Source organism: Pogoniulus pusillus, chromosome 13 (genome assembly GCF_015220805.1).
Source record: "Pogoniulus pusillus isolate bPogPus1 chromosome 13, bPogPus1.pri, whole genome shotgun sequence".
Lineage (NCBI taxonomy): Eukaryota > Metazoa > Chordata > Aves > Piciformes > Lybiidae > Pogoniulus > Pogoniulus pusillus.
In genome coordinates, this window is record NC_087276.1 from 29,536,734 (window position 1) to 29,550,291 (window position 13,558).

At 44.8% G+C, this 13,558-nt stretch overlaps 1 protein-coding gene across 3 annotated transcripts in view; it reads right to left on the reverse strand.

The window, feature by feature from the left end:
• TRRAP (transformation/transcription domain associated protein) overlaps positions 1 to 13,558 on the reverse strand; it is a 133,754-nt gene that overhangs the window by 66,465 nt on the left and 53,731 nt on the right. For all 3 annotated transcript variants that reach the window (XM_064153740.1, XM_064153739.1, XM_064153742.1), the window contains exons 33-45: positions 13,327 to 13,446; positions 12,906 to 13,025; positions 11,550 to 11,714; positions 10,948 to 11,129; positions 10,007 to 10,205; positions 9,469 to 9,597; positions 7,476 to 7,742; positions 6,799 to 7,005; positions 4,279 to 4,437; positions 4,061 to 4,195; positions 3,746 to 3,856; positions 2,059 to 2,205; positions 182 to 395 (exon numbers count right to left, since the gene is read on the reverse strand). In XM_064153740.1, coding sequence (XP_064009810.1) covers positions 182 to 395; positions 2,059 to 2,205; positions 3,746 to 3,856; positions 4,061 to 4,195; positions 4,279 to 4,437; positions 6,799 to 7,005; positions 7,476 to 7,742; positions 9,469 to 9,597; positions 10,007 to 10,205; positions 10,948 to 11,129; positions 11,550 to 11,714; positions 12,906 to 13,025; positions 13,327 to 13,446 — 2,155 coding nt within the window. The remainder of the gene's footprint in view (positions 1 to 181; positions 396 to 2,058; positions 2,206 to 3,745; positions 3,857 to 4,060; positions 4,196 to 4,278; positions 4,438 to 6,798; positions 7,006 to 7,475; positions 7,743 to 9,468; positions 9,598 to 10,006; positions 10,206 to 10,947; positions 11,130 to 11,549; positions 11,715 to 12,905; positions 13,026 to 13,326; positions 13,447 to 13,558) is intronic.

Sequence of the window (13,558 nt, forward strand, 5' to 3'; positions counted from 1 at the left end):
TTACTTATTTCAGCTCCTTTTTTTTTCAGCAGAGGTTGAAAGTGCAAGTTAAAATGGGCCATTAAATGCAAGAATCATAAAACAGACTATTAGCACATTCCAACGAGTGGCTTCTCACCACCTTTAATCACTTCAGTTATGCAGCAACAGAGGATAAAAGGAGGAAGAAAATAGCACCTACTTGGTTCTGTAGGGAAAATACCCATCAAACGAGAAAGCAGACTGTGGACTGCTCTCAAAACCTTGGTGTTCCCACAGGTCATACAGGCGGCTACACCTCGCTGCAGGGGCTTGAAGCTGCTAAGGACAGCAGGGGGCTGCAGTACAGTTAACAGAAAACTTAAGACCTCTAAGCCAGTGCAAATGTTGGCAAAGTTAGCTTGATTGGGCTGTTCCTAAAGAGAACACACACCAAAAAAAGGCAGTGAGCAAGGGAAATCATACAAGGATTACACAATTAGTAACACAATTAGAGACACAACTAATATGAGAGCTTCTAGAAAGTCAACACAGTAAGAGCTGCTAATCTATTAATAGCATGATACAAAAGAAGGAGGAGTAGAAAAAGTTATTCTAGGGCAAAAAGCAGACAAACAGCACACAGATGCTAAATAAAATCAAATACAGCAAGTCAGCCTTTCAGTGAACTTTGTATTGCCATAACCTAGTGAGAAACCGAGGAGCAATTAAAGATCAATCTTAATCTGTGACATTTCTTATTAACAAACAAACAAAACCAAACCAACAAACAACCCAAAGAAATTAAACAACCACCCTAAACCCCAGAACCCCACCATCCAGAAGGTCATTCAAACAAATTATAACCTATTGCAAAATCAAACAGGATTTGCTTCACCTGCTCCTAAGCCTATTTTAATAGTTGTATTTCAGCTGTGCAAGTTAGAGCTGCTGATGCAATCCATGTACTTAATTTTTGTACTTCACTGAAAGAAGAAAAGATTAAGACTGTGAACATCATTACCCAGCTCTGACTAGTATTCAATAAAACCTAAAGACAGAGTTCAAAGAGTGCTGATCAATGGTGCTAGGTCCAGCTAGAGAGCTGTAACCAGTGCAGTCCCCCAGAGATCAGTGCAAGGTCCAATCCTGTTCAACATCTTCATCAATGACATTAATGAGGGCACAGACAGAGTCTTCTCAGCAAGTCTGCTGATGACACAAAGCTGGAAGGCTTGACTGATACAGCTGAAGGCTGTGCAGCCATCCAGAGAGACCTGGACAGACTGAGAACTGGGCACAGAGGAACCAGATGAAGTTCAACAAGCACAAGTGCAGAGCCCTGCATGTGGGGAGGAATAATAAACTGCTCCAGTACAGGCTGGGAGGTGACTGCTGGAGAGCAGCCCCAAGGAGAGGGACCTGGGGGTCCTGGTGGATAACATCCATGGCACAGCAATGTGCCCTTGTGGCCAAGAAGGCCAATGGGATCTTAATGTGTATTAAGAGTGTGTCCAGCAGATCAAAGGAGGTTCTCCTTCCCCTCTACTCTGCCCTAGTGAGATCTCATCATGAATACTGCCTTCAGATTTGGGCTCCTCAGTTTAAGAGGGACAGGGATCTGCTGGAGAGGGTCCAGTGGAAGGCAATGAGGATGATTAGGGGACTGGAGCACTGCCTTATGAGGAGAGGCTCAGGGACCTGGGGCTGTTTAGTCTGGAGAAGAGAAGACTGAGAGGGCATTTCATCAATGTTTCTAATATCTGAAGGCCAGGATGGGGGGACAGGCTCTGCTCAATGCTCCCTGGGATAGGACAAGGAGCAATGGGTGCAAATTGAAGCAAAAGAGGCTTCAGCTCAACACAAGGGGGAACTTCTTTCCTGTAAGGATCACAGAGCACTGGAACAGGCTCCCCAGAGAGGTTGTGGAGTCTCCTTCTCTGGATCCTCTCAAGCCCTGTCTGGATGTGTTCCTCTGTGATCTGTGTTAGAGAGGATTGTCCTGCTCTGACAGGGGTGCTGGACTCGATGACTTCCTTGGGTCCCTTCCAACCCCTAAAATCCTGTGAGCTGTAATCCTATGACTAGAGTGTTACCTACCACAGTCATCAGCAGTTTGTCAAACCACTGCAGCTTCAGTTCTGATTTTGGCCACATGTCTGGTCGTAAAGCTGTTTTCAGCAGGTTGACGCAGCGTCGAGACAGCAATTCTCCAGGAGATCCAGCAGTGTTGGAGTTGTCATTTACCTGGCAATTAATCAGAGTTAACAAAATGACACCCTGTTGTAACCAACTCATTAATTTATTATGCATTCCAAGCAAGCATATCATTTCTCCTTTCTGAAATGGATAAGCTTAAGTAGTTTTATCAGTACAGTCAGAAGGTATTTAAGTGTGTAAAAAGCTGACAACTAGCAGGGAAGATCAGAACTGGAGCCTGAACTGCTAAACTCCATTCTTTAACAGCTTCATCCCATACAACTCAGAGGGTGAACCTCTTCTGCTTGCAAGGTGCTCATAAACATACATATTTCTTAACTCAATTCATCTTTGTACTTCAAGAGCACATCTGCTCTGTGCAATGGACTGTAGTGTATTAAATCCCAGGTTACTTAGCAGAGTTTGCTGCAGAAGCCACCAAATCTGTCACTTTTAAGCTACACACAGCTAAGTTTTCCCCACAGTAGAGAATTTGTAACAATTGGTGAGAAGCTTTAGTTCTACATGCTGATCTAGTTGAGGACTCCCCTGCTCACTGCAGAGGGTGTTGGAATAGATGACCTTCGAAGGTCCCTTCCAATCTAAGGCCATTCTACAGTTCTGTGCTGCACAAAAGAAGTAATTCCATGTATTTATCCTGACAAGACAATTCAAGTTGTTATCCTTAGATATGTAACTAACTCAGTCTTTCCTTATTACACTCTCTAAATATGATCATAGAATCAACCAATTTGGAAGAGACTCCCAAGCTCATCCAGTCCAACCTAGCACCCAGCCCCAACCAATCAACCAGACCATGGGACTAAGGGCCCCATCCAGTCTTCTCTTGAACACCTACAGGGACAGAGACTTCACCACCTCCCTGGGCAGCTCATTCCAATGCCAACCATTCTCTTTGTTCTTTCTATTCTTCGGGCTTTGGGTGAAAATATTCTTGCCAATAAATCCAGGCAATGAACAAGCAGACTTTGCAGCAGCAGGCAAAGTGTTAAGAATTAAGAACAAAATGCTTATGGGATTTTTAAGTCTTTGCCTGTCTCCAGTCAAATTGTACTAGTCAGATTTATTTCAATCATGTCACATCAAGTATAGCACTTGTTTGACAAGTGAAAGTAAAGAACAAACAAACTGCTAGAAGTGATCAGCAGGGCAGTGAAATGGAAACCCTTTCAATTTTGAACTCTGGATGGCAACTGTTGCATTTTCAATTGGGGCTCCCTGCACTGAGCTACAAATTCCCAATGTCAACAGTAAGAAGCTAAAGGGAAGTTCATGAATAACACCCAACATTTGTGAAATGAACAATCTGCAGAAACTGGTTATCAAACTCAATTTCTTGAAATAAAACCCCAAACATTTTAGTTTGGGTACAATTTTGCACTGAAGTTTCTAACCTTTCTGCACTGAAGTTTCTAACCTTTCTGCACTGAAGTTTCTAACCTTTCAGCAAAACACAGTATACAAATACCAGAATAATCCAAGCACAAAAGGACTCTTTCTGTAGGAGGTTTATGATCTTAGCCACTAATGCCACATAGGTATTTGCCTGTCAGAAGAAACACACTACCTGGCAAGCAATTCTGATCAGGAAATTCACCACTGTATCCGTATGCTGCTTGTCTATCGGCTTGGCAAGCAACGCATCAGCTCCCGGCAAGGATTGGCTACGTCCAAATACCTGCATGTATACAAAACCCAAAAACCATAAGCAGCAGAGAAGAAGCAGAACAAGCAGCACAACTGATTTAAAACATTTTCTAAATGAGAACCTTCAATTCAGGCAGTTTCATGTTATGTGGAAAAAGAGATTACATTAAATTGCTTAGTCAGTGCAGGTTATAATTTCAGAGTCTCTGAACAAAGCTCTATTTTTCTTTCTTACAGCACTTATTGCTCCTGTAGCTGTTCTGAATCGTTTTACTTCTTGGCCAGAGTCCACAGACAATCCTCTTTTAACAGCAGATGAGGCAGAACTTGCTCCTTCTCCACTTGCACTTGAATCCATATCAGAATCTGGCTGAAATATCAGCAATGTGCATGTTAAAAAAGCACTTAAGTGTGTAACAGTTCAATCTTTACCAGTTTCTTTAGACTTCCTACCTGCTGGTCTTTAATTCTTTGCAATTCCCATTTAATAACTACTTCAGCAAGATCCACAGCTAATTTTCTTTGCTCTATTGTAACACTGGGAGTGAAGCCCAGTCTCTGCATGGCACTAACCATATGCTGAACCAAGTGATGTCTCACTGGATAATAAACCTGAAAAGATAGTTGCACAGTCATGTTAGCCACTAACCAATAAAATCACACAAAAACTACAGAGTCAATATAAAGCAAAGGGGTAAAATATCTTCAATCCCAAAGTTTGTTAAATCCTAAAATGAACCAGGTTGGAAGAGATCTCCAAGATCCTCCAGGCCAACCTAGCACCCAGGCCTAGCCAGCCAAACAGACCATGGCACTAAGTGCCTCATCCAGGGTTTTCCTGAACCTCTCCAGGCACAGCAACTCCACCACCTCCCTGGGCAGCCCATTCCAATGCCAATCACTCTCTCTGACAACAACTTCCTCCTCACATCCAGCCTAGACCTGCCCTGCCACAACTTGAGGCTGGGTGCCTGGGAGAAGAGCCCAACCCCACTTGGCTACAGCCTCCCTGCAGGTACTTGTAGAGAGCAATGAGGTCTGCCCTGAGTCTCCTCTTCTGCAGGCTGCACACCCCCAGCTCCCTCAGCCTCTCCTCACAGGACTCTGCTCCAGGACCCTCACCAGCCTTGCTGCCCTTCTCTGGATACCTTCCAGCACCTCAACATCTCTCTTGAACTGAGGAGCCCACAACTGGACACAGTGCTCATGTTCATCAGATTTTGCAACATGGAAAAGTAACTGATGCCTTGAAAAAGCAATTTTCAGTACAGACTGTAGGAGTGGCTACTGATTTCGTGTACCAAGTGAAGATGTTTTTATCCAAGACCCACCATTTTTCTCAAGGATCAATCATTCCAATTTTCTGTTGATCGATTTAGAGCTCCAACTCACATTTGAACACACTCAGACATTTTTTTGTAACAGCACTGAAGCATCAATTCTTGAAAAGTGACCTAAGTGCATCAGCTGCCTGTCATAGAATGGTTTAAGTTGGAAGGGACCTCAAGGATCATCCCATTACAACCCCCTGCCATAGGCAGGGACACCTCCCACTAGAACAGGTCACTCGAGATCTCATCCAGCCTGGTCCTGAACATCTCCAGGGACGTTGTGGAGCACAGAAGCACCCAATCTCTGATCACATTGGGTGATTCTGTGCTCCACAACCTCCCTGTGCAACCTGTACCAGTGTCTCACTAGCCTCACTGGAAAGAGCTCTTTCCTAACATCTACTTTGAATCTCCCCTCTGCCAGTTTTAACCCATTACTCCCTGTCCTGTCATTACACGATGTTGGTAATGGTCCCTCCCCAGCCTTCCTGTAGCCTCCTTAAGATACTGAAAGGCCACTATAAGGTCTCCCTGAAGCCACCTCCTCTCCAGGCTGAAGAGCCCCAGCTCTTGTAGCCTGTCCTTGTACTGTCACTTTGGATCATATCTTAATAGGAGTTTTCAGAAAGGATAGAATCACAGAATGCTCCAGGTTGGAAGAGGCCTCCAAAGGTCATCCAGCCCATCCCCTCTGCACTCATCATACAATCAACCAGGTTGGAAGAGACCGCCAAGATCATCCAGTCCAACCTATCCCCCAGCCCTATCCAGTCAACCAGACCATGGCACTAAGTGCCTCATCCAGTCTTTTCTTGAAGACCTCAAGGGACAGTGCCTCCACCACCTCCCTGGGCAGCCCATTCCAATGCCAATCACTCTCTCTGTGAAGAACTTCCTCCTAACATCCAGCCTATACCTACCCCGGCACATCCTCAACTAGATCAGGTTGCTCTGTACAGCCTCAGTCTGAATATCTCCAGGGATAGGGCCTCAATCACCTCCATGGACAACCTGTTCCAGTGTTCAAGCACCTTCATGGTAAAGAACCTGTTTCTGACATCCAATCTACATTTGCTCTTCTCTGGTTTGAAGCCATTGCCCTCATCCTATCACTGCAAGCCTTTGCAAACAGTCTCTCTCCAACCTTTCTGTAGGCTCCCTTCAATACTGGAAGGCTGCTATTAGGTCTCCCTGGAGCCAAATGCTTATATTCACATTCTGCAGCATTTCTTCATTTGTCTAATGTTTCCCCACACACACAGCTAGAGACAAAAGTTAACTGGTTAACCCCACAAAGTACATAGAGTCAAACAAAGATTACTGGAGGATGAATAAAAAGAAAAGCACTTTAAACAACTTCAAGAGAGCTGTGAAGACTCTTTTATAGCACTGCTAACACATGTGCAACAAATTCATCTTGCTGACTCTCACCTAGTATTTTGAGCTCTAACTTTAGTGATGATAAAGCTGAATAAGTCATTTGCTATTTAGTCTGAATAGCTCTTTCCAGTTTTAAATCAACATCTCTGCAGGCAGCTAATGCCTCTTGAAGCTAAGCCTTGTAAATCTGATCCAACCAAGCCGCAATCCACCTCATTGCTACGTGAGACACGGTGACTGCCAGAGTAACTGGTACAAGTACCTTGAAATGTTGTACTATCAAGTGCAAAATATGTACTAGCTGGGGAACTGTATGACCCTCTTCCACAATGATTTTTCGTGTCCAGTGAGTCAGCATCTGATGTCCATCCTCCATTCGAGCAGGCACCGCTGGAGTCAGAATGGCCATCGCTTGCCTGACGATAGCTCGGGCCTCCATGGCGTGAGCTTTGAGAAGACTGTGGAACACCTGAACAGCAAAGGCCCTGATCAATACCACACATATTACAAAACCAAAGCATTTAAAAGGAAAGAGAAATTGCAAGATCTATCTTCTAAAGAACAAGGTTCTTCTCCTAAAGCCTCATCATTTGACAAACACAGGCCAATACTTCATCATCAGAAGTACACAGCGCAAGCTTCTGCCTCCCTCCAATTCGCTTTTGCTTACTCCCTCTCCACTGCCCAACCTCAAGTTTCATCTGGTCCTCACCTTGTCTCAACTGCAATGTCTGCCTCTCGTGAAGGAGGAAACACCACCAATCTTGTTAGCACAACCAACCAGACTTTTCACTGTCCCATTTATCAGCTCTCTTTTCACTTACCTTCAAACTCCTTTCTATACTCTCTCATCCCCAAACAACTTTGTAAGTAGAAGAAAGCACACTAGAGAACTTAGCGACATCCCTTAAACATTGACTGCAAGCCCACAGTCAGTACCTGCAGAACTATCTTCTTATGTATGGCAAATTTTGCAATGATGTGTGCCAAAAGCAAGTGGCCACTGTACTTGCAGGCTGGGTCCACACAGGCCTTGGACAGAAGGCAAGGCCAAGCAAATGTCATGAGGCGCCGCAGTTTGCTGTTCCGGTTTTTGTTATTGTCATGAATGTGATGTGGAGCATGTTCAACCAGAAGTGTGGCAAACTGCAAGAGGTATATCCTCAGAGAATCCAGCATATCAGCCTGCTTTTCTGGATCAAGTACCTAGGGATGACCAAAGAGGAGAGGAGGAAGGTGAGAACAAAAAAGACACAACCCAAATATCACCAAACCAAAACCACAAACTGAAGCAAGCAAACAAAAAAACACAGAATCATAGAATCAAGCAGGTCGGAAGAGACCTCCAAGATCATCCAGGCCAACCTAGCACCCAGCCCTATCCAGTCAATCAGACCATGGCACCAAGTGCCACATCCAGTCTTTTCTTGAACACCTCAAGGGACAGTGCCTCCACCACCTCCCTGGGCAGCCCATTCCAATGCCAATCACTCTCTCTGACAACAACTTCCTCCTAACATCCAGCCTAGACCTCCCCCAGCACAACTTGACACTCTGTCCCCTTCTTCTGTTGCTGGTTGTCTGGGAGAAGAGCCCAACCCCACCTGGCTACAATGTCCCTTCACGTAGTTGTAGACAGTCATGAGCTCTGCCCTGAGCCTCCTCTTCTGCAGGCTGCACACCCCCAGCTCCCTCAGCCTCTCCTCACAGGGTTTGTGCTCCAGGCCCCTCACCAGCTTTGTTGCCCTTCTCTCAACACTTTCCAGCACCTCAATATCTCTCTTGAATTCAGAGGCCCAGAACTGGACACAGTACTCAAGGTGTGGCCTGAGCAGTGTTGAGTACAGGGGCAGAAGAACCTCCCTTGTCCTACTGGCCACACTGCTCCTGAGCCAGCCCAGGATGCCATTGGCTCTGCTGCCCACCTGGGCACACTGCAGCCTCATCTTCATCTACTCTCTACCAGTACCCCCAGGTCCCTCTCTGCCTGGTTGCTTTCCAGCCACTCAGTCCCCAGCCTCTAGTGCTGCTTGGGGTTGCTGTGGCCAAAGTGCAGAACCCTGCACTTGGCCTTGTTCAATCTCATCCCCTTGGCCTCTGCCCACCCATCCAGCCTGGCCAGGTCCCTCTGCAGGGCTCTCCTACCTTCCACCAGATCAACACCTGCTCCTAGCTTGGTGTCACCTGCAAACTTACTGATGCTGGAATCAATCCCCTCGTCCAAATCATCAATAAAGATATTGAACAGGACTCTCAAGTTTTACTATCTTTAAAAACAAAGCCCTAGGGATTCTGCTGTTGTTGTTTGAAGAGGTTTTTAAGAGTAATAACTACAACCACTTATTTTCATTTAGTTTCATACACACAAAGCAATCTCTTGAGACCTTTTAAATAAAAAGCACATGGAGGAACGTTCAAAGTGCTGACCTAGGAGAAAAAAAACAATTAAAAGCCCCAATCCTCCTCATCTTCAGCAGTATCTAAGTGACAACTGACAACAAATCAAAGTGAATCATAACAATAGTGATGTTCAGGTGCAGAAAACTTTGATATGAGAAAAAGCAGGATTACAGCCATAAGGCCTATTTCTAACAATAGGCATTCAAGATTATCATCAGCTAAAAACTGCAGTCTGGTGAGAAAGACAAGTCTGGATGGGGCACTTAGTGCCATGGTCTAGTTGATTGGACAGGGCTGGGTGCTAGGTTAGCCTGGATGAGCTTGGAGGTCTCTTCCACTCTGGTTGATTCCACGATTCTATATCTCAGTCATCAGTAGGACAACAGTTCAGAGTTGTGATGTGATTTGCTATAACTGATGATGGTATTTAGGGACGGCACAACTCATTTAAATCAGGATTGGAAAAAGCAAAGGGCAGGAAAAACTTTTTGGTTTAGTTTTGAAACCTTTTAATGGAAAGAGAGATGAATACCTTTGTTATAAAAACACTAGTGATGCTTTCTGGATTATCCCCTTCTGGGTTGGGAGGCCCCAACAGCTGTTCACCTTCTCCCTTTTCAAAACTGTACAAGAAAGCAGGGTTCAGGATATGTTGCAGCACCTGGAGAATACAAACCAAAACAGAACCAGTTATACTCAACTATCAGAGTCTCCTGAAGGCGGTCATCAACATTCGAGCAACCTCCCATGCAAGCCTGCACGGCAGCCACACTGCATTAAAAAAGGAAGCCATAAATAAAACCTTAAGAAGCAGATGCAACACTTTCTTTTTCCCTTTCCAAGGGCAAAGATTCTTGGAAAGTGTGAAGTGAAGCAGTCAGCATGGCAAGCAAGATGAATGGCTGTCTCTGTTTATCATCCCTCTTCTTCAGGTATGATATTTCCCCCTAAATGGCTCTGCCAATTATCCGACTCGTTGACATTTAAGCAAGCGAGTTTTGTTGCCCTAGTTCCCAAGAAGAAAATTAAAGCTAAATACCAGGCTTCTTTGATTTAATCACTTCAGTTACCTTTGCTTTGAGCTCATCTCCAAAGTTGGGGTCATTGAAGTCTACGAAGCGGAAGAACAACGCTCGCTTTTGGGGGATGCTGTAGTTTTTGGGGATCTCTTCTTCCATGTATTCCTTTAAGAAAGTCATATTGCAGAGGAATCTGCCCGTAAAAGCTCGAAGCAACTGGAAGAGCAACTCTATGTCACCATAATTCCTTCTGTAAAAACACAGACAACAAAAAGCTGCTGTGAAAATACATCCAAACTGCTATGCTGATGACTCGAAGATGCTCATCTTGCTTTCAAACGAGCAGAGGCATTGCCAGAAGCATGGGTTTAGAGCTAAAGGCAGTATTATCATGGAATTATAGCATGGGTTAGGTTGGAAGGGATCTCAAAGATTATCTAGTTCCAACCTCCTGCCATAGGCAGGGACACATCCCACTAGAACAGGTTGCTCATCTAACCTGGCCTTGAACACCTCCAGGGAGGTTGTGGAGCAGAGAAGCACCCAAGGCCTTGAACACCTCCCTGGGCAACCTGTGCCAGTGTCTCACCACCCTCACTGCAAACAACTTCTTCCTAACATCCACTTTCAATCTCCCCTCTGCCAGTTCAAACCCATTCCTCCTCATACTGTGATAACAAGACCTTGTCAACAGTCCCTCCCCAGCCTTCCTGTAGCCCCCTTAGGACACTGGAAGGCTACTACAAGGTCTCCTAAAAGCCTTCTGTTCTCCAGGCTGCAGAGCCCCAACTCTTGTAGCCTGTCCTCAGAGCAGAGCTGCTGCAGCCCTCTGAGTATCTTCATGGCCCTTTTCTGGCCTCGCTCCAACAGTTCCATGTCCTTCTTGCACTGGGGGCTCCAGAAAAACCATTCTAGGACTCTTCTATCCCTTTACAGCACTTTCAAAATAAAAAACATCTGCAGGCTGCAGAGAAATCAACATTTTCACATACTTGCAGTAATTCAGCAAGCAATATGCTAACAGCTTCGGCTCCTTCCAATTTGTCGCAGCCATATTCTCCTTACGGTGTCTCTCCTGGAAAGCTTCACTCACCCACACACGTTTCAGCTGATTCACCAAGGAGTGCTGATTTGCCAACCAACATTCATCATTCTTAACAATAATACTTATGATCTGTCAAAAGCAAAACAAGACAAATGCACAGTCAACACACAACAGATCTGTAAGCAGGAACAGCAATACAGAAGCGCTTCTTTAGCGTCCAGTAAGGGATCTAAAACACTCCAAAAAGACTAAAACAAAAACTAGTCTGGATCAATTCTTAAAGGAATGGAAAAAACATGAAGTTGTTTGCATGTTTTCTTCTTGTGCCTTATTTGATTTAATAAAAGATTAGGCATTTAAGTCTCTTTTCCCTTTTAGAGTCACTGTGACTGCAAACTACTCTGACTGCAAACTACTTCACATTCATACAAACTGGTTTTCTACAAGCTGTAATAAACACATGCAAATTTGTAAGCCTGCATGTAACAGGCTTGCAGCTAAAGAGGATTTAAGTACCTAGTGCAGAGACAAACAAGACTAAATGAATACCTTGATGGCCTGAAACTGTAGATCAAGACGCATTGTGGTAGTGCTTGGAGAACCAGGTCTAACAGCTGCTTGGGTACCAACAGGTAACAGCAGAGTGATAAATCTGTTAGGATTAGCTGCCAGTACATCTCGCAGAGGTTTGGCATCTTTATGTTTTAAGAAACTCTGAAAAATGGGAAGAAATATTTTTAATAACAACCTTTAAAAGCAAAAATACCAAAAGGCTATATCATCCTGTAGGTTTTATATTCCTCACTGAACTTCCAGAGGTTATATTTCACAGATATAAAAGTAACCTCTGCAACTTCAGTTATAATCCTATGTGGTCTGGAAAGGTGTAAAAGCAACAACTCGGGACAAACAAGCATAAAAGGTGTCCAGGGAAGGGCCCTGAGGAGGAGGATAAGAGGGCTGGAGCATCTCTCCCGTGAAGACAGGCTGAGACAATCATAGAATCAAGCAGATTGGAAGAGACCTCCAAGATCATCCAGGCCAACCTAGCATCCAGCCCTATTCTGTCAACTAAACCATGGCACTAAGTGCCTCATCCAGGCTTTGCTTGAACACCTCCAGGGACGGTGACTCCACTACCTCCCTGGGCAGCCCATTCCAATGCTTCCCCTGGCACAACTTGAGAATGTGAGTTGGGGTTGTTCAGTTTGGAGAGGAGAAGGCTCCAAGAAGACCTTATTGCAGCCTTACAATATCTGAAGGGGGCCTACAAGAAAGCTGGGGAGGGACTTCCCAGGGTGTTGGGCAGCGATAGGACTAGGGGGAATGGAACCAAGCTAGAAGAGGGCAAATATAGATTAAATCTTAGGAAGAAGTTCTTCACCATGAGGGTGGTGAGACACTGGCACAGGTTGCCCAGGGAGGTGGTGGAAGTCCCATCCCTAGATGTTTTTAAGGCCAAGTGATTTGCCATTGGATTGGGCTGCCCAGGGAGGTGGTGGAGTCGCCCTACCTGGAGGTGTTCAAGAGAAGACTGGAGGAGGCATTAAGTGCCATGGTCTAGATGACTGGACAGGGCTGGGTGTTAGGTTGGACTGAATGATCTTGGAGGTCTCTTCCAACCTGGCTGACTCTATGATGTGTCTCTGGGCAACATGGACTAGGGGAAGGTATCCCTGTCCACGGCAGGGGGTTCAGAACTAGATGTTCCTTAAGGTGCCTTCCAACGCTGACAACTGTGCAATTCTGTGAACACAGAGGACACCCAACAGTCTGCAGAAGACCATAATTAAGAACTACAAGATCTAAGAGGGGCAAAAAGCACAGAGAATAGCTGAAAACATTTTTGTTGAGCAGGTTGTGAAGATATGGGCTCTTTCCTGCTCCCCTCCCCACACAGCTCACCATAAACATCCTGCTCCACTGCGGATCATTTAAAGTGGCTTCCATCATGAACAGTTCCACAGTCTGGGATGGATGACGTGTCAAAAACTTTATCAGTGGTTCTCTAAATGGACTGCCAGCCTGGAAGAGTCAGACAGCTTAAATTAAAAAGGCAGAGTGCAGACTATTTTCTACTCCTTTACTCAGAAGAATCCATTTGACTTGGGATTTATGCAGACACAAAATCTACAGAGCTTCTACGATGAGAATTTATTGACAAGGTCAAAATTTCACTTGCAAGAGTCTGAGACAAATGTCAGCCCTTCCTAAAATGCTTGAAGAGCACATTTATGTCACCAAATGTTTCCACAACATGCTTAAAAAACCAGAAGTATTAAATGCTACAAAGAAAGGACATCAGCAATGTTGACTTCACTTTTACCTCAATCAACATTGCTCGTTCTGTTTTCATCACGACTTCCAGCAGAGGTTTAACCAAAGTCTGAGGGGCAGCTGGGATGAGGTGGAACAAATTGATAATTGCTGAACAAATCTTCATTTCCTACAGGGAAAAAGAAATACATTTAAATTAATACTACCAATGAAAAACAAAAACACAGTACCACACATTCTACCTTTCTTTCTCCCTCTCTGTATTAGCACAGCCAGCAACC